Source organism: Ruditapes philippinarum, unplaced genomic scaffold (genome assembly GCF_026571515.1).
Source record: "Ruditapes philippinarum isolate M1 unplaced genomic scaffold, ASM2657151v2 ctg683_1_1_1_1, whole genome shotgun sequence".
NCBI lineage: Eukaryota > Metazoa > Mollusca > Bivalvia > Venerida > Veneridae > Ruditapes > Ruditapes philippinarum.
In genome coordinates this window covers 488,373-514,621 of record NW_026861864.1, presented here as the reverse complement: position 1 = coordinate 514,621, position 26,249 = coordinate 488,373, and the positions used below count along the sequence as shown (strand labels likewise).

The window sequence follows — 26,249 nt, the reverse complement described above, 5'->3', positions numbered from 1 at the left end:
AAAATCTTCGACCATTCGGGAATTATTTTGCTTGAAAATTAATGCGCCTGTAATTTGACCATCTTTACGCAGTGATCTCCCTTGAATTTTTTCGGCGTTAGTTTACATATAAAGGGAAGTAACCGCTTAAAAAAGCGGACTACTTTCGGCACTTGCAATTAACAGAATTAGAGTCTGAAATTTCGCTACCATTATTTGTTTGGTCTGACGACCCAAACAAATAAAAACGGTCACAATATAAGGCTTTATTCAAAAACATAATGTGGTTTGTGCTCCTTGATCATATGAATATGAATATATATAGAGCTGTTAATTCTATTATTGTCCAAACAATTAATTTATTTTGTGTACGCTACAAACCAAAACAATAGCGACGTTCTATTCTTATTTATCATGCTATTTTGTTTATTTTCATTTAATTTAAGTCACATGAGTTGTTTAATATGAAACGCAAATAATTTGTCACGTGAAACGTTTGCTGGGTTTTTGCATGTGGTTTTAGGGCAGATGATAGTACAGTTATAAAGGAACTAAATTTTTATACACGCACACGCCGCATGTGATGTCAACTGACTGACCAGAAACGATTACAAAGTGACATAGGGGCGCTTCCGGGGGTTGGTGTATTTTCTCTAAATAGAACACATTTTGAACAGAATGTGTGCTTATGAAAGAAAAAACTCATACAAAATCTATAACATATACTCTTTTTTTTTAAAAAAAGAAAGTTAATCTATGAAGCGATGAAGTCTATAATACAAGACAAGGCACACTATGTAAGGACTATAGCTATAAGCTATGTATAAAGTTACATGTATATCTCAGCATGCAGTTTCCAAACTTTCTGTTTAAAAGTCAAAAAAAAAAAAAAACCTGGGTTTATCATATACTTATAAAGAAATATTGATGAAATAAAATGCGTACTTTCATTTTCCGTATTTTAACTGTAAAAAATATTTTTCAATGCAGTGAAACATATTTTTCGTATTTTCACTAGTGTCTTGCCGGACTTCTTTCTTTTAAATTCTGCCAGTACACAAAATATAAGGGAAAGTCTTTCAAATTGAAAATTGTAATGTCAAAAAAGACAAATGTTTATAATAAGCAGAAAATTCAAGTTGTTTCTATGAGTACATAATTTATTTTCATCTTGTGGTATGAAAATTATCATATTTCACTCGTGACTACCGCCACTCATGAAATATTTATTTTCATACCACTCGATGAAAATAAATCATGCATTAATAGATCCTCTATTTATTTTATTTTAAGTGAAAGGCGCAAGTACGAAATTATTGCTTAACGGATAAAAAAACTACTTGAAATAGTGGAATGATATTTTGTTCCGGAAAAATTTATTCTGTTTGTGCATAGTTTTCATGAGTGTTAACTAAATAACATAACTATTCTATGTTACAACTTGATAATTACAATATTTTTGAATTAACACATTTTTACCGTTTAAAAATTTTAATCTTTACAAAAATTTCATTTGATTTAGCTTTCTACCTTTTATGATTTAGCTTTCCACCTTTTAATGGTACCCCTCTTCCATAGACAGTATACTCGTGAACTAGACAGTGAAGTTATCTAAAGGAAAATAAATCTTTTCAAGTATTTTTTTCTAATATATGAAAATAAATCTTTTCAAGTATTTTTTTCTAATATATGAACTATAACCTATACTAATTGATTATGAGTAGAGCTACTTGTACAGCGGAATTTTCGCTGCTCGTTGAAGCCATCTAATTTTGCGTACATGTTTATTCAAGATGATAAAAGGTAACTTTACTTGAACACCAGTAAGTACGACTCCTTTTATCTTTATATGCAAAAAAAAGTTTTCAAATAGTTCTATTTTTTCATTCCAAAATTATGGTTATATAAACATTTCTGTTGATTGTCGCATTACTCGTGATTGAAATAAAAACATATAGAATTCAATTAACACTGATGATGTCATATTCGTGACGTAAGCAGATGACGTCATAGCTATCTGAAAATTCTATTTGCAAAACAAATCAACGTGTAGCATACATGTATACATGATACACAGTTTTGTGCGGAGCTTTAAATATGCATAGGAATACAAAGGCTGAAGATCTAAAAGGTATTATAATTATTATAATTGTTATTATAATTATTGTATATCATTCATGATTTGCTTCCTATATCTATTACTGCTATATCAGTTAATTAAACAAAAGAGCTTGTAAAGTAACATACTGTAACGATCCGCACAGTATGAGTATGAATTTCTCAAGCTTGAAAATGAAATCTCAACTACATGTATAAAATACAAATATTGTCTTATTTTAGGGGATGTAAATGGCCATACTTCTACCGCTGATGATTTTGTCATTATAGATGATTTTCTATCAGAACAGTTCGAATTTGATGAACAATTCATGAGTGTATTTAACTCTTTCGAAATACTCGAAAAATGAAAAATGTAAGGTCCCGCTTAAAAGAACTTCTATGGACACGAAAAACAATGCTGTCGGGCATAAGTTCCTTGATATATGTAAATGTAATAATTTATACATATTAAATGGTAGAGTAGGTAAAGACCGAAACAAGGGAAACTTCACTTTTAGAAATACTTCCGTTATATAGATTACATGGCAGGCTCAGTTCACTTGTTTCCCTTTCTAACAGATTTTGAAGTTAAAGAAGTTGATGCATTATTTTCGGATGGACATTGTTAACAGTCGAAATACATTTTTCGTGTCTTGATAGCCAAAGTACAGAAACGGATCATAATAAAACAACGTCAAGTCAGTTTATAAAGCCGCCGAAATGGAGGAATAACCTCTCTTCTGAGTTTGTACTAAATTTAGATGAAAAAGACCTCAAATCGATTGAACTATCCTTAAATGAACTAAACGGTGAAATATCAAAAACTCAAATCAAAAGATTTCAGAAAAAAATGCAGACCTCTTTAATCATTCGGCTTTTAAGACTTTTCCGTCAAAACCTCCTTGAAACAATGATCATTTTTTTTAAAAAAAAACATCTAACAAACAAAAAACAAACCAATGGTTCGGGCCTCAATGTAATAAAGTGAGACGTAATTATAACCGCGCACGAAAAATGTACAGCTTACATAAGAATGACCTATATAAATCTGAACTAAATCGTGCCGCTAAATTTTATAAACAAACAATGAATACATATATACGTCACCATAACACACGAAACGCACGTAAATTAAGAGAAATGCATTCTAAACAAGAGCGATCAGTAATCACATGTGTCGCCTCATGATAGCCAATTTTATGTTGGGACAAGTTTTGTGACAGACGGACAGACAGTGCACAACTGGACTTGGTACTGATAATTCCTGTAAAGTTTGGATAAAATTGCACCAGTAGTTTATGAGGAGTAGTCCGGACAAGCTTTTGTCTGGCAACACACAGAAAAAAACACCTTTTTATCAAAGGGCCATAACTCAGCCAAAAATCATTCAACCAAAAAACCCGTGCAATATGCGCAAGGACTTGAGCTGCAGATCAATCCTGTAAAGTTTCATTGAAATTGCATAAGTGGTAAAAGAGAAGAAGTCCGGACAAACTTTGAAAATAAAAATTATTAAAGGGCCATAACTCTGACAAAAATCATTGAACCGTAAAATACTGACAATATGCACATCTAGACTTGATACTGATCATTTCTGTCAAGTTTGGATGAAATTGCAGCAGCAGTTTTTGAGGAGTAGTCCGGACAAGCTTTTGTGTATCTGGCAACACACAGAAAAAAACACCTTTTAATCAAAGGGCCATAACTCAGCAAAAATCATTCAACCGGAAAACCCGTTCAATATGCGCAAGGACTTGAGCTACAGACCAATCCTGTAAAGTTTCATAGAAATTGCATAAGTGGTATAAGAGAAGTAGTCCGGACAAACTTTAAAAATAAAAATTATTAAAAGGCCATAACTCTAACAAAAATCATTGAACCGGAAAATGCTGACAATATGCACAACTAGACTAGGTACTGATCATTCCTGTAAAGTTTGGATGAAATTGCACCAGTAGTTTATGAGGAGTAGTCCAGACAAGTTTTGTGACGGACAGACAGACAGACGGACAGACAGTCGAAGGAGAAGTGATCCCTATATGTCGCCACTACTCCGTACAGGCGACACAAAAAACGAAAGATTTTTGGAAAATTTTGAACAATTTGAATAATACAAGTCATGTCCTAATAATACTACGCCAGATATCAACGAATTTTATAATCACTTTAAAAAAGTAAACTCCGACCCCGATTATGATGATTGTATACAAACTAATCAAGCGGAACTAAATATAACTATAGATGACAGTATTTTGAACGCGCCCATTACAGAAATTGAAATATTAAAAATGATAAACAAATGCAATAATTCAAAAGCAGCTTCACCGCAAGATTTCATTTACAATGAATATATTAAAAGTACTAAGTCCATTTTGACACCAATTTACTATATTTTTTTTAATAAAATTTTTGATAGTGGGAGTTTACCTGAAAAATGGCTTATCGGCACTATAATGCCAATCTACAAGAAAAAAGGTTCACAATTAGACCCAGGAAATTATCGTCCAATCACAATATTAAGTTGCCTTGGGAAAATATTCACTGCCATATTAAACGAACCCATAAACTCTTTCTTAAGTAAATTAGATATCCTTAAACAAAATCAGGCCGGTTTCAGATCACAGACCACATTTTTACTCTTAACTTTCTCATTGACACCCTTAAATCACAAAAGAAAAAACTGTTTTGCTCGTACATAGATTTTTCGGCCGCTTTTGACAAAATTTGGCGTGTAGGATAATGGAACAAACTGCTTTAAAACGGAATAAACGGGAAACTATTTAATGATGTATGCAAATATTAAATCATGTGTATCTTTAAACGGTAATATTTCCCCCTTTTTCAAAAGCATGTGTGGGGTACGTCAAGGGGAAAATTTGGCCCCGTTTTCTTTTCAATATATTTAAATGACCTTGAAGAATATCTTAAAACTTAAACGAAATCATGGAAGCATCGATGTGTATCTGAAAATTTTTGTACTATTATAAGCAGACGATACTGTTATTGTAAGTGAAGACGAAAAAAATTTTCAAAACATGTTAAATGATTTTCACCAGTATTGTAAACACTGGAAATTGACAATTAATATGCAAAAGACTAAGATCATTATTTTTGGCACCAGTAGACTTGGAAATTACCTTAAGTGGCGAAAAAATAGAAATTGTTAAAGAATATATATATCTGGGCGTTCTTTTTTCATCATCGGGTAGTTTTTTTAAAAGCGCGAAAACAGTTAATAATTCAAGCTTAAAAGGCACTACATATCCTATATATTTAATCGAAAGGGTACCGTTTCCCGCAAGAAAACAAAAGCAAAAAAAGACGCCCCTTCAAAAGATTTATGTTTTTCCCCACGGCCCTAGAAATGTCGCCGGTAAAAAGAAAAATTTTAAGAAAGTCCTTTTTGTCATTCCTTTGAATTTCACCTCGCTTTTTGGTTTTATTTTTTCGGATTAAAATTTTGCAATTGGGAAATTTATTTTGGTTTTCTTGTAATGTTCGTTTTCATTCATAGACCAAAATTTAAATTTTAATGGAAGAAAAAGACACCATATAAAATATTAAGTATACACATTGATAAGATAAACTTTTTTAAACCAATTGTACCTTATTTTTACATAATTTTTCTTGAATATGCGCTTTTAAATTTTTAATGAAAGGGTTCAGAAAATTTGAAAAATTAAAAAACAGCAAAAAAAATTTTATATAATGCTATATGGTGAGCTTTGTCGTTATCCGCTTGAAATAGTCATTAAAACAAGATTAGTGCTCGCCAATTTTTTTAAGCCAATCACCGACGAGGATTTTTCAAATTTCAGGTTGCAAATCTTAATAGAACAGATTTTATATAAACTGGACGTTTTATATTATAAAACGCAAGTGGGCGGAGCACTAAGCCGGTTAGAGTGCATATTGGATGTTCTTCGTAAATAAGAAAGCTACAGTCGCTTCGCAAGCTCCGCTCCTTTTTAGCTTTTTTATTTACAAAGAACACCCAATATGCACTCTAACCTATACATGATAAAAAATTGGTGTAAACTTCTTATGGGCAGTGAGTCTAAAATTTCAAGGCAATGTTATGAGTTTATGTTGAATTCAGAAATTAATTACAAATGGTTAAATTATGTAAAAAATATTCTTGATTTTACCGGAAATACTAACTATTGGATCAGCCAGAAAATTTTCACTTTAAAGAACGTAGGCAAATTAATAAAAAGAACATTACTTGACCAGTTTATACAGAAATTCAACGAGAATTTAGCAATTTCCTCGAAAGGAACAAATTATAGGTTATTTAAATCTGATATTAAATTTGAACCATATTTAAATATAATTCCCCCAAATAAAAGACTAACAGTATTCCATTTTAGAACAGGTAATCAAAGATTGCCAGTAGAAACAGGCAGGTGGCGAAATTGTACACTACCATATGAAGACAGAAAGTGTATGTTATGATCACTAAATGACGTGAGTGACGAATTCCACTATCTTCTTAAATGTCCCTTTTTTACTGATGAAAGAATGAAATATATTCCGAGAAGGTTCTATAAAAGGACAAATGTAATCAAATTTAGGGAACTTATGTCCGCAGAATCATTAGTGGTCCTTATTAATCTGAGTACTTTCTTACACTTGATAATATTTTTTTTTCCGAAATATTTGTCCCTAGAGAATATTATTATTGAGTCACTTACCCAGGTATCATATGCATGTTTAAATCCATGTTTGTTTTCGCCATTGTAATCTCAAGCAGACTGTTTTTTTTTTTTTGTATTTTTTATTTATTTATTTTTTTTTTATAATACAGTTCATTATCGTTCGTACTTATTTACTTACTATTGTCATTTAATGTTTACTTACCTACCGGCTCCTTTGTTAAAAGCGGTCTAGTAAATCACTTACCGACCGGTTAACAGGTCTGCAAATAGATACCGACCGGCATTGTTCTATTGTTCTCAATACAATAGGAAAAATGTGAAGTCGAGAAACTCGTGCATTACAGAACACAATATCATCGTAAAAGAACGCTGAGTTGTGAGGGGGGGGGGGGGAATAATGACCACTTTGAATAAGAAAAAGGGTCGATATATATTTTAAAGATTAATCGAAATGAATTAGCGCATACGGCTGTAAGGACCCTCATAACTTATATTCCAGATTATTTGTGAAAAAAACAAACTGGCTATTGTTCTGGCGTTGAAGTTTTGTGTTTCGCCGATATTATTGAGTATAACAACGCACATTAATTAAGCCTTTCATTAAAGTTTGCTTTTCGGTATACCTAACACATTTGCCGAGCTATATAGCTTCATAAGATACTAGTTTTCGGTATTTATTTCCACAACTATGTCTGAATTTGCACTATCTTGCATTATTTTAACAATTCTGCATTATGTGATATATACGACGATTATGTTATTGGTGCATATCGAATCAAAGTCAACTTCTGCATCTTTCTTTCCCAAAATATTACTTTCAGTGAGAGTATAGTTCATCTTAAGGATAAGACCGTTTTTCTCATTTTTCCCCCAGTTATTTTTACATTACAATTTGTATTTTGTATACCAGTACCAAGAATACGACTTGCGCTCCCATTCTACATGCGGTCTTATAACGGATGATGCTATATAGAGTGAGACTAAAAAAAGGATTGGAGCACCACACTAAATACCGTATTCCGGTATATACCGGACAAGGCGCTTGAATGATAAAATGCTAAAATCTTGCCTTTTTACCCAACGGAATGAACTTAAACAGGTCTAATTCATCTTTTCTTACCGAATTTAGTACGATAATGAAGGAAAAATGTAAAAATCGGTGAAAAAAAACGATATTTGTCTATTTTGTGATCATGATTTCTGCAAGCGTCTAGAGGTACAGCTCCAATCCTGTATTGAGCTAAATCCAATTAAGAATACACGGAAAAAAATTCTTTCAAACATGGATTAAATTCTAAGAACATTTAAAATCAGCCATCATAAAAACAACAACAACAAAACCCAACGTGTATAACGGTGTAACTACATGTATTACTAATATTTATTCATAGAACCCCGTCTTTTACTTTCCTTTGAAAAAATCGTATTATTTAATTATATAAGAAATAGCCTGATCATCTATTTACCATAAAATTTATTATATATAAAGATAAAGTGTTCCGTTTGTATGATTAGAAAACATTTTTATCTTCCTCAGTATTTGTTTATATTTTTAATATGTTATGTTTTCATGTATCAAAATAATGATCTTACCTTTCCCTACTCGACAAGTTCTGTTTTCATTTTCTGTGACTCAACTCAACAAGTACATTACCTGGCCTTATTACATAATGAAACTCACGACAATCACGAGAATATTCAAATAACACTTGATTTGTGAACGAATGAATTACAAGAGCGTAGCGGATGGTATCTTTGCTTGGCTTTGGAATGCTTTCTTAAACATGATAAAGTACATAAGTTATATGTTTCTTGAGAGTAATATTAATAAATACTGAGCTAAAAACTTATGTATGGATAGAAAAACAAAAGAGCATGTAGGTAAGATAGTTACCGCACTCGGAATAGGTCTGCATAGTTTTTACAGACCCGGTGGCCTTTAAAAAAAACCTCGATCGCTACGCTCTCTCGGTCTTCAAATCGCCACCCGGGTCTGTAAATACTATGCAGACCTATTCCTCGTGCGGTAACTATTACTTATTTTCTCTATCACTTAAATACCATGTAGTATGTAATATCCATTGTTACCTTTTATAAAATACCCCAGTCAATGACATACGTTTTGTCTCGTGGTATAATTCTCCCAACATATCCACTAGTCAATGAAATACCTTACCTGATCACGATTTCCACGTGATCCAATTCTCCTAACATTATTTTGTTTTCTTATTAGGCTTTACCCGTGCGTACCCCAATTCTCCCAACATGCCTATTTACCATTTAAATTACAGATAATTATATTATTTTTTTTAATAACAAGGTCTACATAGTTTTAAATATTGTGTTAAATTTATTGACATGTTATTTACCTATTAACTTTGTATATATCTGTCCCCATCTATTTACCCATAGTTCAATATAAAACAAAATGAATCATGCTATAAAGCCCATCTCACACAGGACACACGACTTACACGGTTGGCCACCCGTGTAAACCGTACATACAACCGAACTTACCGTAGCGTTATCCGAGTTACACTCGGGCCATTCGAGTGTATCCGTGTAAGCCGTGTATGATTTTTAAAACTTTTAAAAAACTGGTACGGATGCCATGTCCGTGTATGACCGTATAAGCGACCGTAAGAGACCGTATGAGACCGTATATACAGCCGTATGTGAAGTCCACTCCACGAGTGAGCCCAACCGTATCAATGTCGTATATAAATCGTATGGAATCGTTCGAGACCGTCCCCAAGTCCTACATCCAACACCCGATTAACACCCGAATGTCACAGGATCACGGTACGATTCAAACGAGTGCACACACGGTTTCTTACGACCAATACGGTTCATATACGAAACATACATGGCCGACACGGTAAAGTACGGGTATACAGGGTCTCACACGGCCTCGTACGTTCTAACAGGGCCTCAGCAAGAACGTTACAAAAACACAACTAACTGCTGCCACCCTACCAAGAGTACTTGCTGCATCACACTAGAATGTATCCAAAGAAGAAGGTTTGGACGCATAGAAGGAATACAAGAAAAGCCATCCAGGCCCACCGACCACTCCAACTTATTGACTCTGATAAGCTGGAGGACCAACCGACAATAACCATGTCTCCCAGGGATTCAAACTCAAATGCCAGCTCGGTGGACCCTCCAGCAACCGCTGCACCACAGAAAAAAGACACATTCATTTTACATTTCTTCACCTTTTTATTCATTTATTGATGTTAATGATCTATATATAGGTTTACTCTCGTTGAAATTTCGAAAATTCATGAAGCAAAGTCATCAAAATGGGTTAATTTATATCAAAACATACACAAATGTGTGATATTTCGAGCCTAACTCGAACAAAAGTCGGCGGAGTAAATCGAGTATAAGTCGTGTTTAACCGTACCAGATCGTACTAGACCGTACTTGGAACCGTACAACAGTCGTATGTATTCGTATGAAAATCATGTTCAAACCTTGCTTGACCGAGTAATTCCGTGCTCAATTCGTACATACTCGTGCTATATTCGAGTCTCATTCGTGCCAACTAATCCACAAGCACGGCTGGAGCTCAAAACTCGTACCAGTCAACCCGTGTATAACCGAGTATACCGTATGGGAATCGTGTGTCCAACCGTGTTTTGTGTGAGACGGGCTTATTGTTGTCTACATAATTATCATACGCAAATATGCACACTTTAATTGTTATACTCAGTACAGAAGACTTACTGTCCATTGACTTGGGATACTATCTGGTAATTTTGGACTCGTTTCTCCATTTCGTTTAAAACTTTACAGTAGGCTCATGCTTGCTAAATGTCAACCTATTATTTTTTTTCTTGAGAATGTTTCAGGCTTCAAAACTAGAGAAAAGGCAGAAATGAATTTTCGAATGACGGTAACTGGAGAAACTCTCTTTTTGCTCATACAATTATTTTACATTTTGGAGGGAATGTTATTACACCGACATCTTCATCTAAAAATACATGTATATTCGATCGAATTCAAAGTAGAATCCATAGGAACTCAAGAACGGGACCGCAGATTGCGGCGCATATTTTCGATCGTGTAAGGGTTTTTTGAAAACGTTTCTGCTACATCTAAATATCTTTTAGTAATATCCTAGTATATGGCCTCAAAAATATATTATCAAATAAACCCAATCTGTCTCTTTTAAATCTGGTCAAATTTTACGGTATTATTCTTTTTTCAATATACCGTAAATTTGACTGATTTTTGAATTAGCAGATTATATTAAATTGAGATTAGATGATTAAAGACCACCCGCTTGCATAATATGAAAATATATTTAAAGGCTGGACAAACAATACGTAAAGCCGGTACGGATTCGGATTTATGCGCCGCAATATGCGGTGCTGTTACAGAGTTCCTATGGTAGAATCAACTGTATCGTTGAAAGGCTTAAACAAAAGCAGTATGTTCATGTAGGTGAAATACTTACACAGAACAGCACATTAAAAGATATCTGCTCACGACGAGAGATGGTATCAAGAGGCTACGTCTTTAATAGCGTGTCAACTTTAAACGTTAAAAAGTAAAAAAAAAGTTCCCGCCACCATGTATGTACAACGTTGGTTTTATAGTGAATATTTTGTAATACCATAAGTAGTCATTTTGCTCGTGCTTGAAATAATGCTAAGTGGGGCACGTGATGTCTTCGTCAATCAGTAAAATTTGAAATTCTTAATATAACTATTACAGTGTCAGCGTTACTGCCATTTGACAGCTTGTCTGTGATATTCAGACCTCATATTATAACATTGGTCCCCATTTATTCGATTCACCCTTTTTATGGCTAAATAAAAAGTAAATATAAGTCATATTGAGGTTCCATGGTAACTGCAGTATGACTACATCTGCGGATCTGCGGATGTTACTATATCATGCCATGTTAAATGTTGTTCCTATTTAAACCGATGTTTGGGGCGTGTATGGTAGCTTGAACAAACCGACCCTGTAACATTTTCAATTTTGTCGTTTTGTGTGTTCAATAAGGATTTTCATCTTCTCTATTTTATCACCCCAAACAAATCATTTGCATTCATTTACTTGTTATCAAACTCGCGCTATCACTTGAACAGTAGAATTGAGAATATTTTTGGAACACTTACAATCCCCTGCGCATATTTATTCTTTTTTACAACTCAAAATGATGTCAAAAATTGTGATCATTTCAAAATGCTGTTAGTGTTTCATGCCATTATTTACTGGATACTTACTACTTACTTAAATTATCAAATTCTTCATTATTCTTCATCTTGGACGCCAAATTATTCGTCCTCTGCTTTTTCGTCCAATCACAATATCTGAATATAAAAAAAATGCAGTCTATTTCGCATAAACGCCCTAAACAGCGTTTATTTATTTAACCATTAATTCTATATGAATAAACATTTAGAGGCTGATAAAATAATTGAGCCGTGTCACGACAAAACCAACATAGTGGGTTTGCGACCAGCATGGATCCAGACCAGCCTGCGCGTCCGCGCAGTCTGATCAGGATCCATGCTGTTCGCTAGCAGTTTCTTAACTTGTTATAGGGTCTGTAAGCGAACAGCATGGATCCTGATCAGACTGCGCGGATGCGCAGGCTGGTCTGGATCTATGCTGGTCGCAAACCCATTATGTTGGTTTTGTCGTGACGCGGCTCAATTAAAGCTTAAGAAACTTTTATATAGTAAGTTGGTCCTTACCTGTGTCCTTGCCGGATTGACAACTCTAATTATGAGTTAGTTCCCCGTATTAGGTCTTTATAAACAAAGTTCCAATCAACAGTTTTAAATGCCATTATAGAAGAAAAAATCTCTTAACTTTCATTTACAACTTTGGAGTTAAATAAGGACCCCCATGATTCCTATTAAGGAATTTACAAAGTCGTAATTAGAGTGAGAAAATAGAATATTTTAATTTGTTCTATGAAAAAAAATCCTAATTAAATTAGACGTTATTACTTATAATAGCCTAATAAGGAACTGTTACTCCTAACAATTATTTCTTTTTCAGAAAATGATTAAATAGGCCTACCATTTAATGAATAATTCCGAGCAAAAAAAAGTAAACACACAAGTTTACGCAGAAAATGTCTCTATTTATTATGACAGATGCCACTACGAATATTTTAATTTTGTAGATTTTCAGTATAAACAATTTATTGTTTGTAAAATTGAGATACATATTAAAGAAACCTTGATAATTTTCAAACGCATCATTCAAATTTTCCACCTTAAACGGTAAAATAATTATAGAAAATTAGAAATATCACGTAATAGTTTTTTGTTCTTAATTAGGTGTCACTCTGACTAATTCCCTAGAGGTAAATCCGTCAGGTACCGGTAAACGGTATTTAGCCAGGTTTTCGAAAAGGTCAATTAACCAATCATGTACGGTTTACAGATCACATGCTCCTCCATCAGTAATTTTTCTCACTTAGATGGGAAGAGGCCTTAGCCTCTTGCTTTTGGGAAAAATCATCGCTAAAATAGCTGATTTGGGAAGAAAAAAAGCTGGATTAAGTTCAGATTTTTGGGAAAACTGCATGATTTTAAAGAAAATTTCAATTGGGAAGAGGCCTTTTTTCGGAGTCTGTTATATTAGTAGGAAAATCACTGTCCATGTACCGAAAACAGGTCACGTGCTCCTCCATGCCTCAAAAGTTAAACGCGTACCAATACCCTGCGGTCTCCAGACCGCAGGGAATGGAGACCGCAGGGAACTAAGATGTACAAGCAAATCTTAATGTGTGAAGGCTACTATTTCTTGAAGTCTAGATGTAAGGGATAAAGGATTTCTTAAAGCCGTTTTACGAGAAATTATGGTCCAATTTATAATTTATTACTCCTTTTATAAGAAATAAAGTCCTAATTTGGAGAGGAAAAAAAACTAATTAGGACTGTCTGGTGTCTTATGTAAAGATTTAAAAATTCTATAAGAGAAATATAAGCCTAAGAAGGATTTTTTTGTAAATAATTAAAAGCTATGAAGTTCAAATTCGGATTTTATTTATTCTATTTAGGCTTTTGAATCTCTAATTAGGTCTTATAGAGTCCTAGCTCATAATTAGGACTTAGATTCTCCTTATTAAGATTTGATTTGTCAACTCCTAAGTATAACATACAAAGTCTTATTATTTCTCCTAATTAGGGTTTAAAAATTCCTTATCAATAATAAAAAAAGTATTAACTAGGCTTATTTTTTTTCTTAATAAGGTAAAAATGCTAATTATTCTTGAATATGACAGAGTTGCAGTAAGTGTTTTTTGTTTTTTCCTTATTTATAGAAATAACAAAGTCCTATATAAGTTTATATTTGACGTAGTCCTTGTTAGACTTGTATTACTATTTTTTTTATTTTTTTTTTTTTTTTTTTTTTTTGTTCATGGAACATTAAACTAAGGAAGTTCCTTACCAAGACACTTCTTAAAGTGTTGTCATTTTTGTTTGAGATCTATCTTCGACCGTGCGACCACATACACGCATCGAGGACATAATGGTAGGAAAATGACCGTGCGACTACATACACGCATCACAAGATTCCATTTCTCATACGGAAAAAGGGTCAAAGAACTGTCTACTTTTCACACGTGTCCTAAATTGGTACATATATACAACTAAAGTTACACAAACCAAACGGGTTGTCACTTTTCGTCATTTTTAGTATGCTATGAATTTTTTGAAAGATCATTTATAATTTTTAGGGAAATCTTGAGTTTACGATTTTTTTCTGCTTTTCATGTGATGTATATTTGAGAATTAGTTTATTTTTGCAAGATATGAACGTTTCAAAAACGTTATTTATGCATTTAATATGGGGGATATAATTATTTCACACTTTGTTTGCAAATATTAACCTCGAGGCATTTTTACGGTGGCAAAGAGGTGACATGTACAACTTTTCTTTTTCTTTTTTCTTTTTTTTTAAATGTCATTTTCTTTTTTTTATCTCGTCCTCATGATATAATATGTCTCGTTAAGTAGTCATGGGAACGAGATAAAAAAAAACCAAAGAAGTACAGTTTAAAAAAATATTGCATTTGAAAAAAAAATGTGAATTGATATGAAAAAGAATAATGCAAGGTAGCTATGTTGAGGGAACGACTTAATATCTCGTTAACGTGAGAGAAAGCTGTCTTGTACTTACAAAATTTTTAATCGTTCCCACGACATAAATATCTCGTTCTTACAATTAAAACAGCCAATTAATTTTTAACAGGGTTCCTTACAGGCCAGCGCGTTATTTTTCTGAGAACGGAATGCGCGAAACATGACAGTACGACAGCACAAAGATGCCAATGCGACAGTACGATGGAGAAACACGACAGTACGATGATGACAGCCCATCGTTCTGTTACCATCGTACCGTCGTACTGTCACCATGATATTATCGTACTGTTATCATCGTACTGTCACCATCGTACAGTCGTACTGTCACCATCGTGCCGTCGTACTGTCATCATCGTACTGTAGTACTGTCACCATCATACTGTCGTACTGTCACCATCGTACAGCCGTACTGTCACCATCGTGCCGTCGTACTTCCATCATCGTACTGTCGTACTGTCACCATCGTACTGTCGTGCTGTCATCATCGTACTGTCACCATCGTACAGTCGTACTGTCATTGTCGAAGCATTTCACATTCACTCAACATGGCTTGTGAAACTTAGGACTTATACCGGCGTTTTATAAATAAAACATCTTTACTCTATCAAAAATCGAAAGTCAACAGAATCAATATCTATCTTCATAAATAAAGAGCTTTATGACTGAGTCTTCATGATTGAAAGCACTTGTCCCTCCCCGCTGTGGGTTCCAATCCCGACGTGGACTTTGGATTCTTTCATTTGAGGAGGTTATCCAGCTAGCTTACGGAACGTCAGTGAAATGAGACTTTGTTACACGATCAACGTTTTCTTTCGTGTTTTTATTTAATTATGCGCATGCATAAAAGGAAGTCGATAGTACGATGATAACAGTACGGTGGTGACAATACGACAGTACGATGGTAACAGTACGACAGTACGATGGCGACAGTACGATGATGACAGTACGATGTACGACGGACTGTCACTATCGTGCTATCTGCTTCGTCATCGTACTGTCGTATTGTCATAATCGTACTGTCATGTTCGCGTTTTCGTTCTTAGAGAAAACGCGATGGCCCTAACGGAACACCGTTATTTCAAGACCGAAAAATGGTTAATTTTATATACCTCAAACTATAGTAATACTAGTTCAATTATTTATGTAAATGACATTATACCCAGACTTTATATTGTTTTGATTAGGGAAACGTGTCCAATATTATTAAGAAGTATCTCCAGTCTATGGGCAGTTAGTCTATAGTAATAATATTGACCTTATAATTTGCGTAATATAAATAATCATAATAAGTTAATAACCTACCTGCAGTAAATTTGTGTCAGAACTGCAGCAATCTGTAATCAATTACACCGGTAATACAGTGTGGGTTTGATAAATATTTTCTTAGAATATTTTAATCTTTGATTTTACGGTTTATTAAGACAGTTGATACCATTGCATTATATAGAATTTTGTACTTTGATAATAATATTTTAAGCTTAAACAGAATTAAGCTTGACTATGTATGCTTTTTTTATGAAATATCAATTTCTCTACTTTAATTTCGGTGTATGTGCATTGAGAATTAAAATGTGCAGCGCGCTTCTCCATTGACATATTTCGTTTCAAAACTTTGTTCATGCGTGTATGCGTAACTTCATATTTCTGAAATCAGCAATAAATTCAAAACCTTAGTAAATGTATCTATGAATTACAATAATGCGACAATTGACTATCTCGTAGGAGATATAAGTAGTTGGTTCAAAAATATACTATCTATTTGCTATCATATCAATAAATGAGTACATAGATGTTTAAACTTTTGTATAACTAACTATAAAATTTGAAGATGTTAGCTTTAAACTGCAGACAACGCCTTGTATTGATTGTAATCACTCTCTCCTCTTGCACAAGAATATATACTTTTTAATTCTAGACAAAAAATATTAATTGACATTGGTCACCTTTTTGATACCCTAAAATAAATGTCTTACAATCAACCTTCCAATCAACATTATGACCTTTTAACAGTTATTGCACATATGAAATAAAAGTTTTAATATCAGAACAATTCCAGAATAAATGAGATAAAGTCTCTTTTTCTTCTTTGCAAAAAGTGCATTTATCAGATTGTGTCAAGTTCATTTTTACATTAAATAGTTTGTTAACAGCATTTTTAGTGTTTTGATTACTAATGTTCTCAGTTTTATTGTCCAAAATATATCAACTGTTTACTAGAATTTAATAATAAATTTTATATATGACATCTTTCAGATAGAGGTTATCCGAAAACACCCGTGCGGAGGCAAAATAAAACCATCTCAGCAAATGTTTCACCAGGTAATATAAACGGTCGCAGATCGCACACAGTCAGCCCAGGCTCTTCAAGTCCAATATTAAGTAATCGAAAACCAGTAACCTCAACATCGGAACAGACCAATTCTCCAGGTTTGTTAACAAGGGGTCAACGATCTTTGACCTCAACACCTGAAAATTCATCGACCCAACGGGAGCTGAAGAAATTGGAAGACTATTGGACGAGACATAACCCTGTAAAAGAAGATTCGCCAAGACTCAGGAGCACCAGAAAAGTGATTTTTAATATTAAGGATTGTTTTCGTGAAAGAAGCCCAAAAACACTTAAACATGATGTGAAACTTCAACAACCAGTCATTGGTAATGAGCACAAAAGTTTACCAGAATCTCCGATACCGGGCTTGCTGCTGACAACTCCAAATACTGATGACAGTCATACAAGTGTACAATCCAATATTTCAACTCTTAATAAGAAAATATGTTCTGATAATACGAAAGTATTAAAGGATGTACATGAAACCTTCCAAATAGAGAAAGAAACTAAGTCAGTTTCAAAGACTGTGACTCATGAATTTAAAACAGATGGAAATAAAAAAGATTGCCAAAAAGACGTAGAACCAAATGATGTAGGTGTAGCAAAACATGATGTAGCAGACACCGACTCTAGTGACTCGGATGATGATGACTATATTCCACCAAGAAAGAAACTACGGAGTGAAGTCAGTCAGGATGAACTTTGGGAAGGGATCCCGCTAACGATATCCTTTAAAAGATTAGCACCAATACCAAAAACGTCAGCTGCTAAAACGGGTGAGGACAGCGTGCAAACATTAACAGCCAGTGAAAACAAACCGGAGGGGGAGACAAAATCAAACAAAGCTGAAAAAGATGATGATAAAATTCTTATACCGTTGACTAAACCTGTTAAGGATCGAGTTTCTACACACACGGACATCTCTTCTACAGAACAAGCTTTTGAAACAGGCATTAAACGTAAAAGAAGTATGCGTTTAAAAGAGAAATTGGCTGGAACCCCAAGTAAAAGCAAAACTTCTTATGTTCCACCTGAAGAACATTCCCCGGTTGTTAGTATTACACGTATTAATTGTTCGTTTGAACCAGTAAATAAAAGTCCAAAAACACAATTTGAAGATGGTACAGACTGTGGTTCAAATAGTGAATTGAATGAAACTATTTTGTATGCAAATAAAGATGAAGCAGAGAATTGTGACAGCAAAAAAGCTAAAGACTGTCCCGGTGAGAATTTGTTAACCCTTACATTATCTCAGATCTTGTCAGCCGACAACAAATATGATATATTTCAAGAAGAAATGTCGGAAGAAAAAATTGATCAAGGTAAAAAGGGCAAAGATAATGAAGCAATAGAAGTAAATAATAAACTATCGACGGCAGTACTGACCGATGTGGCACCAAGCATTTCAAAAACAATAAATGATATCTTTAAAGAAATCAGTGAACCGTGTTGTCTTCTGAAAGGGCAAAGTAATGAAAAGGATGTTGCCAGAGTTGAATCTACCTCAGAAAATCCATCAAGAATAACAAGAAGTTCAAAAAGACTTTCAGGTAATAGTTATGCTCAGTTTAGTTTCAAATTGTATCAAATTGTAATTACTGAATAAAATTGTTTAGGATCTAGACTTCATAAAAGGTTAATATTTTCCGGATACAAATTATCAAAATCTGTTGGTGTAAGAATATTTTGTTATAATTTTTGCAAGGGTATTGTTCTGTTTCTATGTTAAATTTTAATTATATATAAATTACGTATTTCTAAACACTGTTTTGGAGGGTATTTTTTCCTTTGCTGCTGTTTTAGGCATTGAAAATGAAAAATTAGATAATGATACACCGGAAGATGAATACAGCAAATACAGAAAATCCAATGAAATAATTTCTGACGTTGATACAATAGAAGATGAAATACCACCAACGAAATTAGCAGAAGAATCTGTTACTAGTGAAACAAATATCAAAATTGCATCTTCTAAACACAAATTGTTTACGAAGAAACAAAAGAAATGTGCTAAAACCGTCCCTCCTTTGAGAATTAAGTTAAAGCAAACCACTAATAGCAAATTGAAGGGTCAAGGTGTGTCAAAAACAAACCAGAAAAATGCCAACAAAGAAAAGGTAAGGCGAAGTGATAAAAGGGAACAGAAGATCGTTTCATTAGACAGAGAGCAGTCTTCGTCAAAAATACGCCCTTCACAGTCTTCGGAAAAAGAGGTTGCTACGCCTAAGAATACGAAAAAGAAAACAACAAAACAACGAAAATGGTATACAAATTTAAAAAAGTGCTAGATTTTTAAAAAAAAAAATTCAAGCCTTAATTGATATTAAACTTTTCCACAGAAACGTTATTCATACGAAAGTTGATGATAAATACACATTGTGTAAGTTCAATTATATATGTGGCAAAAAGTTAATTTTTTCTGTCATCTATTTTTAGATATCCATTGTCAAACTTATAACAGTTATCGCACACGTTCTAGGAATAACTCAGGTCGCCATACTAAACTTTTGAACGCAATAAAATTTTATATGTCATAAAGTTTCCTTTTTTTATTAGTTTATGTAAATAAAAAGTTATGCAATGGATAAAAAATGTAGGCTACGATGACCTACCAACATTAAATCATCCTGAAATGAGGCGCGTCACGACAAAACCAACATTATGGGTTTGCGACCAGCATGGATCCAGACCAGCCTGCGCATCCGCGCAGTCTGATCAGGATCCATACTGTTCGCTATCAGCTTCTCTACTTGTAATAGGGTTGGTAAGCGAACAGCATGAATTCTGATCAGACTGCGCGGATGCGCAGGCTGGTCTGGATCCATGCTGGTCGCAAACCCATTATGTTGGTTTTGTCGTGACGCGGCTCAAATGTTTGTTTCATACACATAAATTGTATATGTTGTCAAAAAGAGTCATAACCCAATACTCATTAACCTAAATGTTATATATTTTATGAATACATCTAAAAGCTAAGTTTAACATTTTTGTACTATAAAGGTCACCAGTAGCAACAAGTACTATCACGTTGAGGCTTAACAGTGAACGCCGTCTGTCGGCAGCCGGAAGTCTTCTGTCCAATCCAATGTTGAACAAACACGCATGCGTACTATGGTCTAGGTGAGTCCAAAGTTTAGCTATTGAAGACTATGAAGCTATTTATCTGTTGCCTGTATTGTAAAAATTCATTTTTTTTATTTTATTTCATTTTTTTAATTTTTTTATTTTGAAAGGAAAAATCTAAAATACCTGTATGAAAAATAGTATACTTCCTTAAGAGCGGACGGCGCATGCACGTGATTATTGCTAAACGGTCAAAACCCTACTTAAAGTAGCAGCAAAATAATTATTTTGTTCTGGAATTGTTCATCCTGTTTATGTACATTATTTATTTGTGTTAAATAACAGAATGATTTTTATGTTTCATCTTTTTTTTTTTGAAAATCCACCATAAAAATATGAGAGCAACAAAATTTCACCATTTATAAATTCTATAAAATATTTCATTACGTGTAGCTTTATACCCTTTTTTCAAATGTTTAAGCTATAATTTCAAATTATACGTATTATGATTTTCAGCAATTTAATTCACTTACTGTCTTTTTAACAAACATAAGTGAAAACAAAAAACAAAGATAGATTTTAAAACTTTATTAATTTATTTATACTAGTATATTCTTCGTTGTTGGGGTAAAGTTATGCCACATAGACTGATTGTATATCAAGAAAGACGCAATAACTTGTAAGAGTGATATATATAATGCATTTTCACTTTACTTTCCAATACGTTAAGATAAATGTTTTGTACCTTTATAAGTGAAAATCGCCGGCACATGCAGTTGTCTAACCCTCACGCTACTTTGAGTGAACTGGATGCTAAACTTAGCCGGAAATGGGACAATCTGTCAGAAAAAGAGAAACTGAAATACTTCCAACGTGCAAGGGACGCCATCAAAGATGAAAACCGACATTCAAACAGACGAGTTCAAGGTAATTTATTTGTTTGTTTTTCAAAAGTGGAAGATTAGTCAAATTTGTATAAACATTTATGTTTTCAGCAGCATCTAGATCTGCCAAGCATAACTGCAAAAAATTCAAAAAATTTCTGGTGCAGGGTTCTTTAAAGACTGAAGTTTAGACTGTTTAGCGAAAAAAAATGTGCCAACACTCAATGGTTTCATTGATCTTAAATAAAAATGAGACGGTCAGTTTGAGTGGAATTATCTTATTGGTTACATGTACCAATGACACAAAAAATCAAAGATATGTCAGTAATCTCCAGTGTGGTAAGTCCGTTCATTTGTTCTTCTGTTCGCCTGTCTGTCCATTAGAATTTTATGCCGACTCTATATCTTTGAAACCATTTGAAGGATTATCACGATTCATGATACTTAAGTTTTTTAGAAGATAAGCATACTTCACATTTTAGGCTTTTAAATGTTACAGTTGAATGTCATTCATATGTCATGCAAAACCCACATTCAAATGCTCCAGTTCAAGGTCACAGTTCATGCCCAAAGTTTTGGATCATTGATTACTGGTGCACACTCTATTTTTGTTTAACTTTTGGACAAATCTTTATGTGAGCCGCGTCACGACAAAACCAACATAATGGGTTTGCGACCAGCATGGATCCAGACCAGCCTGCGCATCCGCGCAGTCTGATCAGGATCCATGGTGTTCGCTTACCTACTCTATTACAAGTAGAGAAACTGATAGCGAACAGCATGGATCCTGATCAAACTGCGCGGATGCGCAAGCTGGTCTGGATCCATGCTGGTCGCAAACGCACTATGTTGGTTTTGTCGTGATGCGGCTCATATCTTTATGTTACGACAACTTGTAGAATGCTCATGCCCTAATTCTTTTATTGGCTGTCCTTCATATTGTGCTTCAACACTTTCTTGTCCACTTTCTATAAGTTTATCTGAACAACTTAAGTGATATTCGTGATACTTAAGTCATATGTTAATGTCACTGAGATGTGCAGAGGTCGCATAAAGGTCAATGTCATAGTTTAAAGTCAAATATTTGGGTGAACAATTTGTTTCCACTCAGTAACTCCTGAACTGTTTGAGAGATTATCATATTTATGATGCTAGGTTCAGTAAAACATTGTGAAGAGATCACATTTCCAGTATAATCAATATATTTCAGATTCCTCCAACAGTGAGTCCGATCCTACAAGAAAATACACAGAAGAGTGTTCTGTTGAAAATTTCCAGAAATTAACGCCAGCATTACAGATGAGCGAGATAAAGAAATGGCTGAACTTTTATAACGAGGTATCTCCTGAGTCCTGCTCCACGGTTATCAGTACATTTAAAGGTAACTTAATGACAATGTTAGACGTTTAAAAGTATATTCAAATCTTAAGTATCCATAAGATTGTTAAGAAATTGGCTGTTCCAAATTAAAAATATGGATACGGCAGGTTATGAGCTCCGGATATGACGCCTGTAATGGTTATAATGCTTACTAACTGAAAGGGCTTAAATTAAAAAGAAAATATTTAGATATAGAATACACCTGTTTTGATTTCTTATGCTAATTGTACGCTTTGCATATTTTCAATACCCGCCTTGTACATTTTTTATATCTGGTATGTCTTTGAATTGTGTATCATAAGCAAAAATGCGATTAGATTTGTCAAAAAAAAACTCATATGTTCTTTTTCTAAATAAGAAAGATATCCAAAAGTATGATTATTACATTTTATTGCCATAAAAAGGATGCGTTTTATTTGTTCACAGAAGCTCTAGTTGAGGAGAACAAGAATAAAGCAGAGAAAGAAAAATTGCAAGAAAAATCCAAAAATAAATCAAAGAAAAATAAACAAAAGAAGAAAGAGGAACGCGTTACGAACATCGATAGTAACGCAAACTACAGAAAACTACTTTTTGAAAAGATTCAGGACCAAAAAGAAAACGTAAAAGGTATTTTCTATTATTTTTGACTAATAATTGGTACATTATCTTGCATTGTAATTAAATGAAATACAGACTGTACAACTGTCCTATTACTTCTACAGTGGACGTATTGCATATTGTTACATTAGCATATAGTTAGATCACAGGAGCATGGTATTCTGCCGATAAATAAGAATTAATATGATATAGGAAGTACATATTTAACTTTAATTCTTATTTATTGACAAAATATCAACAAAGTAGTTAGAGTATTGTCTGTTTTAGCATAATGTCAGATCACAAGGTTTATTGCATATCTGTTTCATTTGAAAAACGCATTGTTGAGACAATTCAACGTAACGAATGAACACATGGACTTAGTTGTTGGTGTTTTCGTGTCTTTTGTGTGTGTTTTTTTTAGATTGTGGGGGGGGTTGTTGTTTTATTTTCTTGCCATAATATTTCTTATTGCGTATGTAATTTATGTATGTGAATATGTTTATAGAACAAGACCGAAATGTAACACCACATACAGTACATTTTCTCTATTTATTAAGACCACAAACGGGGCTGACTCAAAGTAGACTTAATAGTGAATTACTGAATAAGCCACTTTTAGAATTTTTGCAGTCCAACTAAACTTAATGTTTATGTACTCATGTCTCAGACTTTGATATAGGGGTTTTATCTTTCTTTATATTATATTTATATTTCCATGATACAATTTTTGATAGACTGAGCTAGAATTGGTTGTTAGTGTCATAAGAATGCAAACTAAAAGAATCCTAGAGGTTTAACAGTTTTTTCCAAAATATAAAGTATTCGTTTTGGTGCATAATTTCATTTGCTCAATTTTATAACATTCACGCAGATCAGCAGACTTCTGGACTTTCTTTTATTCTACAAAAGAAAAGTTGTGTTTTTCTTCTAATGAATCTTTTTTATATTTATATGTTGTCTAAGAATTTTTTTCTTAGCACTTTTTTCTTTTTCGCAGATGTTTTGAACTTGAAGAAAAAAGAGCAGTCTAAATCAGTTTTAGAAAGTTACAGCAGTTTAGTCAAGCGTCTGGTGTGCGGTGATGTATGTCATTTTGTAGGAGATGTTAGATCTGATAGGCTTACTGAAACACTGTTTGCCTTAAGAGCATTAGAAAAAGATAACAAATTAGCTGTGACTGGAAATGTTGCTCGAGGTGACAAGGAATATGAAGATATTTTAGAAAGGTTGCAATTTTTTGTGTGTGTGTTTTACAGTGTATATTTGAGGTTGTTTATATGTTTTACTTTATAGTAATAGGTTTGTTATTTGGCTGATAGTTTTGTCATTATATAAGAAATCTTTGCATCGGGATTCACTACTTGTGACTCTATCTTGACTTTTAATTTATATATGTACATATTCTTCATACAATACTATGTGACTATATATTTTATCATATGAATTATTACTTTATCCTTTGAATTTGAAATTTCTAAAAGGAAAGTGAAAGAAAAGGAAGACTGTCTTTCCAAGTGGCAAAATTTTTTTAGGTTAGTAACAATAATCATTTGAAAAGGAAGTTTTTTTCCAAATGCAATTTCTGCTATAAGTTTAAATTAAGATTCAATTTTTTTTCCAGATTATATTCCTGGAATAGCCCAGACAGTAAATCATTAGTGTGTTCACTTGAAAATACTGAGGTAGATGCAGCAGAGATAGATAAAAAGTGCAAAAAGGTAAAAACTTATTTAATGGTGATAAAGTTACCTAACGTTGTTGTTTAGTATGGTCCTTCCGAAGGATGACACTTTATCCAGATTTTTACGTATTTAAAATGTTAAAGGTTTCGAACCAGGAATTTGTGTTACTTTATTTTGTGTAATTTACGTAAAAAGTTACGTCAGACATGGGATATTTAGTGAAATGTTCTTCTAAACTTTTATGACAAACTAAAAAGAAATTTTTCTAAAATTGAAACAGTCTTTTTTTAAAAGGGGAAACAAAGCATTTTTCAAAATACGTCAAAATTTAAAAATTTTTCTGTTTTTAAAAAAAAAATGAAAAAAGAGATTTTTGCATTTGAATTTTCTGCTAAATTTTTAAAATTTAAATTTAAACCAGATCTTTAAAATTTCCCATCACTTCGCCAAATGGGTAGAAAAACCCTTCCTGATATAAATTGCCCCCACAAAAGTCGAGGCCCAATCTCTTCACCCATTGTGTTTTTGGGCCCATTTAAAAAAACACCCCAATTTAAATGTACTCCCCAGAGAGGTCTTGGACAAAAATTTATGAAACAACAACCAAAAAATAGGTTTTCCGAAACGCATTTTCTTTAAATTGGGGTCTAACAAAATTGTGCCAAGTCCAACAATTTTACCTCCGTTAGGAAGCAATATAGATAAGTTAGCTGGGAATAGGAATCAGAATTGTAATGTAGTTTTTACAAAACTTCAAAACCCAAGGTCATCAGCTGTAACAAAGGTCAATCTATTAAACTGAGCCTATATACTATCATACTTCGACATAGATGGAAACAAAGTTTATCTTTGCTCATATGCGATGATATTATAGTATAAACTTGGCAAAAATTAAGATATAACTGCAAATTTTAATAATACTTTAGAAAAGTATGTATACATTGTTTTGTTTGAATATACATGTTTAGAACTTATATTTTTCGTCATATAAATTGAACATTTGAAGCTGTTCTTATATTAAAATAAGGGAGAAAACTCTTACTGTCTTGTACGTATTAGTGAAGACGAGTGTGATAGCCTACTGTGATATTTCAATGTGCACAAATTTCTGTGATAAAATCTGTTTTTATCCATGGTTTACTTCCTTTTTAGATGAATTGCAATATGATATGTGCTTCGTGATTTTATACAAAAGAGTTTTTTCTTATATTTATGTTCAGATTTTGTTTTAAACATTACCGCGTATATGCTGATTAAATCAACATGTCAAACTTTATGTTCAAGTGATAAAAATGTATTGTTTTAGTAAATTTTGTATTTATAAACTTATCGTTTACTTTTATGTAATATGAATATAAATAAAACCTGATATCAGTGAAATATTACCTAAATTTTATTACATGCAGTACATACACTAATCATTGTATCTATCCAAACCCATACTTTTTTCAGGGTGGAAACAGTTTTTT

At 33.2% G+C, this 26,249-nt stretch overlaps 1 protein-coding gene across 1 annotated transcript; it reads left to right on the top strand.

The window, feature by feature from the left end:
- The first annotated feature begins 1,987 nt into the window (after nucleotides 1-1,987).
- On the top strand, nucleotides 1,988-24,864 carry LOC132717151 (uncharacterized). Its single transcript, XM_060700558.1, has 9 exons — nucleotides 1,988-2,110; nucleotides 17,114-18,739; nucleotides 18,993-19,452; nucleotides 20,190-20,309; nucleotides 21,007-21,179; nucleotides 22,347-22,517; nucleotides 22,943-23,125; nucleotides 24,096-24,324; nucleotides 24,720-24,864. The coding sequence occupies exons 1-9, from the start codon at nucleotides 2,077-2,079 to the stop codon at nucleotides 24,862-24,864; spliced, it is 3,141 nt and encodes a 1,046-aa protein (XP_060556541.1). The 5' UTR covers nucleotides 1,988-2,076.
- Nucleotides 24,865-26,249: the final 1,385 nt, after the last annotated feature.

Bases quoted from the DNA above. Each gene is read 5' to 3' on its own strand.
- LOC132717151 (XM_060700558.1), top strand. From the start codon at position 2,077: ATGCATAGGAATACAAAGGCTGAAGATCTAAAAG. The intron at 18,740-18,992 runs GTAATAGTTATG...CTGCTGTTTTAG, and splicing joins AAGTTCAAAAAGACTTTCAG to GCATTGAAAATGAAAAATTA. The intron at 24,325-24,719 runs GTTGCAATTTTT...TTTTTTTTCCAG, and splicing joins TATGAAGATATTTTAGAAAG to ATTATATTCCTGGAATAGCC.